Source organism: Mangifera indica, chromosome 3 (genome assembly GCF_011075055.1).
Source record: "Mangifera indica cultivar Alphonso chromosome 3, CATAS_Mindica_2.1, whole genome shotgun sequence".
In the NCBI taxonomy this organism is placed as follows: domain Eukaryota; kingdom Viridiplantae; phylum Streptophyta; class Magnoliopsida; order Sapindales; family Anacardiaceae; genus Mangifera; species Mangifera indica.
Genome location: NC_058139.1, coordinates 19761603 through 19767825, shown reverse-complemented (window position 1 = coordinate 19767825; position 6223 = coordinate 19761603). Strand labels below are relative to the sequence as shown.

Genomic DNA, 6223 nt, shown 5'->3' with positions numbered 1-6223 from the left:
ACACGTGAACTTGTTTATACCATTTTAGCATGTGGATTCCTTTTTGGCTTTATTACGTCAGCATCAGGCTGATCGCCAGTCGACTGTCTCACAGCGTTGGACGACTGCCCACACATTCTTTGGAGGCCATATTGAGATGACTTGGAAGAGTTGGTAGACTACACTGATTGGCGTGTTTGAGTTTTCGGGGCTCTTTACGAGGATGGTTGATGCAGCGTACACCCCGGGATTACTGTACAAACCATGAGGGATGGTCGATCAGGTATAGTATATATATATATATTTCTATTACATTCAATTGGTTAACGACAACGATAATTAACTAAAATGTGTCACTGTTTATAGGTTTTCATCCCTATAAACTTTGAGAACGCACATTGGGTCGCTAGAGTTATAGATTTCCGTGAGTGGACGATTACGGTATACGATTCGAAGGTATCATATTCGGGGAATATAGGGACTCTAGAGCAGCGGATGCGACCATATATGACATTCATTCCCGCGTTATTAGAGGCGACGAGTTTTTGGACAGCTTCGGGGAGACCTCCATGACGTGATTCCCTCACTTTGCATCGAGCGACAGATGTCCCTCAGCAGGGAGTGGGCTCCGGTGACTGTGGCGTGTTTATGTTACGATTTTTTGAGTGTTTGGCGTTGTCACGAAGCTACGGATTTCCCCGAGAGTCGTCTACCTCTATGCGTCGATGTTTAGCGGTGCAGTTGTATTTTCATTGTATCGAGTAACTCACGGATGTATATTTAGTTGACTCATTGTTTATTTATCGTTCTTTCTATGTTTAGATGTATTTATTTATTGTATGTGCGTATGTGTATGATATACTTTATCTGTGGTTATATATGGATATGTGATTTCAGTGATGTTACTATTAAGCATGAGTTGATATATCGTAAAACGGTAAAATTTGAAAAAACGAAATTAAAATTCGAATTCTAAAAGTTGAAAAACCTTAGAATGACAACAATCGAAAAATTCTTCGAAAATCTGAAAATACGAGTCAATATATCAGAAAACGATAAAATTCGAAAAAACAACACTGAAATTCGAATTCTAAAAGTTAAAAAACCCTACAATGGCAATAATCGAAAAATTCTTCAGAAATCTGAAAAATACGAGTCGATATATCGTAAAACGATAAATTTTGAAAACCCTAGAATGGCAACAATCGAAAAATTCTTCAGAAATCTGAAAAATATGAGTCGATATATCGTAAAACGGTAAAATTCAAAAAAACAAAATTGAAATTCGAATTCTAAAAGTTGAAAAACCCTAGAATGGCAACAATCGAAAAATTCTTCGAAAATCTGAAAAATACGAGTCGATATATCGTAAAACGGTAAAATTCGAAAAGCCAAAATTGAAATTCGAATTCTAAAAGTTGAAAACCCTAGAATGGCAACAATCGAAAAATTCTTCGAAAATCTGAAAAATACGAGTCGATATATCGTAAAACAGTAAAATTCGAAAAAACGGAATTGAAATTCGAATTCTAAAAGTTGAAAACCCTAGAATGGCAACAATCGAAAAATTCTTCGAAAATCTGAAAATACGAGTCGATATATCGTAAAACGATAAAATTCGAAAAAACTGAACTGAAATTTGAATTCTAAAAGTTAAAAAACCCTACAATGGCAACAATCGAAAAATTCTTCGAAAATCTGAAAAATACGAGTTGATATATCATAAAACAATAAAATTCGAAAAAACGGAATTAAAATTCGAATTCTAAAAGTTGAAAAACCCTAGAATAGCAACAATAAAAAAATTTTTGGAAATCTGAAAAATACGAGTCGATATATCGTAAACGATAAAATTTGAAAAAACAGAACTGAAATTTGAATTCTAAAAGTTAAAAAACCCTACAATGGCAACAATCAAAAAATTCTTCAGAAATCTGAAAAATACGAGTTGATATATCGTAAAACGATAAAATTCAAAAAAACGAAACTGAAATTTGAATTCTAAAAGTTGAAAAACCCTGGAATTGCAACAATCGAAAAATTCTTCGGAAATCTGAAAAATACGAGTCGATATATCGTAAAACGATAAAATTCTAAAAAACGGAACTGAAATTCGAATTCTAAAAGTTAAAAAACCGTACAATGGCAACAATCGAAAAATTCTTCGAAAATCTAAAAAATACGAGTCGATATATCAAAATGCCCCCCAAATTTTAATAATATTTCATTTAACCCCTCAATTATCTATTCCTAAAATTTCATTAATGCTATTAGAATGTTTAATATCAAAATACCCCCTAATTTTAATAAACTTTCATTTAACCCTTTCTAATTAGTGAGAAGGTTTATATAAATGAAAAAAAGGGTAATTTTGACATTTTAAAAAAAGCCATGGGCATTTTTTCTTAGGAATAGTGAATTTGTCTATTTTTGCTTGAAAATAGTGATTTTGGGCTTTTTTGCTTAATAAGGGGGTATTTTGGCCATTTTTAATAATTTCCCTATAACATATATTATAAAGCCTTTCACGCGGGTAAACCACATGCGAATGACTCAAATTGGTCTTCAGAACGCGGCCCAGAATTCGTCATTACACATGTCATTATGCAATATCTTTTTGTAGAAATTCTACCTCAATTGCTGCTACACATTCTTACAAAAGACGTACTTGGGTCTGTTCAGTTGAGATATAAGACTTTTAGTTTAATTGTCTGTTTCTTCGTCACGACATAACACACAAAAAGAAGCTATTAGAGATGAATATCAATATAAAAGATTTAATAAAATTCCAGAAATCTTTAGAATTAGAAGTGCACATATTATAAGAAAGACTTAGATTATATACATATGCATCCAGTTTTTAATAATATAATCAAAGATTTTTCTTTCATTACTACATTGAGTGGTGGCATTTTACCAAGTATAAAGATATGATGAAGTAGAATATTTGGCTTAAATGGTGCGTATGCGTAAAGAAGCTAAACCTAAAATTGAACATCGATTCAAGAAAGCATCTCCTTTAATTGCGGCGAAAACACTTGCCAATTTTGTGATTGTCAATCTCAATTTTTTCATCCTATATTTCTGTATGGAAACGGTTGTTAAGATTACGGCATCTCAATACAAATAACAGTGTGCGAGCTTGACCTTTTCATTTTCATTTTTTTTTTTTTTTACAGATTTCTAGTTTTATATATATTTTTTAAAATTTAACAGAGACTTCAGACAAGTTTGAAGTCAATAAAAATCTATTTGCATATTAATTAAATGAATTGGTGTAATCATATGAATCAGTGACAGAATAATTTAGAGAGATCAATATTAGAATAATACAAATAAAAAAACAAATACAAATATTTTTTTTCATAAAAATTCATTAACTAATATATTTATAATTGTCATCTTTATTTTCGGAAAGTATTATAAAATGACTTCATTATTAATACTATCTAATACATTATTCTCTGTATAAGCAACTAGGGTTGGATTCGAATTTGATCTCAAAAGTTGGCTTGGATTAAATTTATTTAGAAGTGAATGATTTTAATATATTCAAATCTTAATCCAAATCGAACAAAAATGTATGTTTTCAGTTTGTCTTGAAAAAGCTCTTAAAATTTAGCAAACTCGACTATGCACATCCTTAAAAATGACCTCAGTATGATTTCATTTTTATAGTATATTGTAAAAATTATTCTACTGAAATTTTTTACAGAGGTATGTTGAAATTTTTAACACTTTTATTTTGAAGAGAGAGAGAGTGGGAATAGAGCAGTTTTTTTCAATATGGAAGGAGGACATGTTATGTTATACAATTAAAAATTGAAACTAATGTAAGGGGTAAATTTTAAATTTTCTAAGCTTAAAACTAATGTTAGGGGTAAATTTTAACTTTTCTAAACTTGAAGCTAGTACAATTACAACTAATATTACACAATGAAAATATTGGACACACTTTTGGATTTTTTTAAAAAGTGGGGTGACTTCCCTTGATCCCCCTTGCGTCCACCAATGATATGAATTGTCGATGAACTTCATTTCATCCTTTTTTCTTTTTAACTTTCGCATATGGAGATTGATAAAATGATATTGTATTATAAATAAATTTGATTTGAGTTGAGTCAAGTCTAAGACTGATTTAAGCTCAGATCAAAACTCAAATATCAAACTTAAATTTGAATTGGAATTTGTTTGAAACGATAATTAGTATTACTCAAAGATTGTTGATAGGATAAATAATATCGTCGAGGAGTAAAAAATGTTGCTATCACAAGATAAGAAATGAGTCGATCCCAAATTGAGTTATTAAGCTAAAGTTTCTATTTGAAATAGACTCCTTTCAACCAAGCCGTGGATCCACCTCTAGATCATTGTACATTACTTGGTGATAGACGAAATGTGAATCCTTAAAAGATTAAAAAAAATGCAAATAATGAAAAGAAGAAAATCCCCAATATATAAAAGAACCGAATAATCTACATGACTGCATAAGACGAGCAAACTAATGAACAAATATGCTCATCAGTTACAAGCCAAGCGACAATAAGCACTAAAATATACCAAAGCAAAACAAATAACACTCCTCTTAAGTAGTAATTGATACGCAAAACAAAACTCTACTCTCAAGAAGTCATTATATGATTTGCATGGTCTATTATTTCTTCATATAACTAAATTCATATAGATATATATGAAGGCGCTGATCAATTGGCTGATGGAGGCTTATAAGGTGGCTTGTGGTAGGGTGGTGGTTCCTTCTCTCCATGAGTTGGTGGCTTGTGCTTAGGTGGCTCCTTCTCGCCCTTGCCACCGTGGCCGGGGAAATACGGTTTCTTGGGTGGTTGCTTCTCTCCCTTGCCACCATGCCCTGGGAAATTAGGCTCTTTGGGTGGCTTTTTTTCTCCTTTGCCACCATGTCCTGGGAAATTAGGTGTTTGGGGTGGTTCCTTCTCTCCCTTGCCACCGTGTCCCGGGAAATTAGGCTCTTTGGGTGGCATTTTCTCTCCTTTGCCGCCATGTCCTGGGAAATTAGGTGTTTGGGGTGGTTCCTTCTCTCCCTTGCCACCATGTCCTGGGAAATTAGGCGTTTGGGGTGGTTCCTTCTCTCCCTTGCCACCATTTCCTGGGAAATTAGGCTCTTTAGGAGGTTTCTTCTCTCCCTTGCCACCGTGTCCTGGGAAATTAGGCTTGTGTGAGTCCTCAACTTCCTCCTCCAACTTGTGTCCATGCGGTGGCTTGTGTTTCGGCGGTTGTTTCTCACCCTTGCCACCGTGTCCTGGGAAATGCGGCTTCTGGGGTGGTTGCTTCTCTCCCTTTCCACCATGTCTTGGGAAATTGGGCTTGTGTGAGTCGTCAACCTCCTCTACCAACATGTGTCCGTGTGGTGGTTTGTGTTTTGGTGATTTATTTTCTGGTGGCATATGCTCATTTTTGGGAGGATCGTGATGATTATCAGCAAGTGAGGAAGTGATGAAAAGAACGATTCCAAGAAGGAACAACACAGCTAAGTATTTGGAAGACATTTTCGAGTTTGTGGAAAACTAAGAAGATTGAGTGACCTCTTATAGGGAACGAGGAAGCTAGCCATCGTCATCACTTATGTAAGCCTCATTTCTCTTTTATATCACTGCTACTGAACTAGTTCATCCACACATGCCCATGCACATGAAAGAAATTTCGTTTGAGATCTTTTCATGGTTGCTTTTTTCAAAGTTAATGTGAAAAGGACCACCTGAAATTCCCTTTAAGTTGAAAAGTTTTACAATTTTGGCAGAGGTCAAGGAATCTCCTCCTCCTCTTTGTAGACTTCTTTCCTTCTCTTTTACTTTTTTAAAGAAAATTTCAGTGGAACCGGGAACTTCTTTCATTCTTTATTATGAACATTGAATTATCAATTAAAAATGTTCCTATTTCTTTCAAAAAGGCGTTATGTTCCTGGTTCTTTCGTAATAAATCTCCAAGTTAATCTTAATGTCTACACCGATTAATTAACTTTTCGAAGTACTCATGTACATCTATTTAGGCTGAAAGTTGTGATAGGGTTTGATTAACTGTACACTTATAGCAAAAAAGAAAAACAGAAATTTTGAAGTAACCCAACTATTTTTACATGGTTTAATTAAGATCCCTTTTAACTTACATTAATAGGACTAATTATAGATCAAATCAAATTACTAAAACAAATAGTCAGTTGTCAATTACAAATCTGAAATGAAACATATTCTTAAACTTCTAATTGTTTAGT

The 6223-nt window shown here is 33.5% G+C and overlaps 1 protein-coding gene across 2 annotated transcripts; it reads right to left on the bottom strand.

Annotated features, from left to right (window-relative positions):
- Positions 1–4412: 4412 nt before the first annotated feature.
- On the bottom strand, positions 4413–5531 carry LOC123211048 (collagen alpha-1(IV) chain-like). Of its 2 annotated transcripts, none has more exons than XM_044629562.1 (2): positions 4997–5531; positions 4413–4945 (listed from the first exon to the last, which is right to left on the bottom strand). In XM_044629562.1, exons 1-2 carry the CDS (start codon positions 5499–5501, stop codon positions 4683–4685), a joined length of 768 nt encoding a protein of 255 aa, XP_044485497.1. In that variant the 5' UTR covers positions 5502–5531; the 3' UTR covers positions 4413–4682. The 2 variants fall into 2 exon arrangements, with proteins under 2 accessions (XP_044485497.1, XP_044485496.1); XM_044629561.1 differs by having other exon boundaries at positions 4413–5095; positions 5147–5531.
- Between the last annotated feature and the right edge of the window lie 692 nt (positions 5532–6223).

Coding starts and splice junctions, on each gene's coding strand:
- LOC123211048 (XM_044629562.1), bottom strand. CDS start 5,501: ATGTCTTCCAAATACTTAGCTGTGTTGTTCCTTCTTGGAATCGTTCTT. Junction 4,946..4,996: donor AACACCTAATTTCCCAGGAC/ATGGCGGCAAAG, acceptor ATTTCCCGGGAC/ACGGTGGCAAGGGAGAGAAG.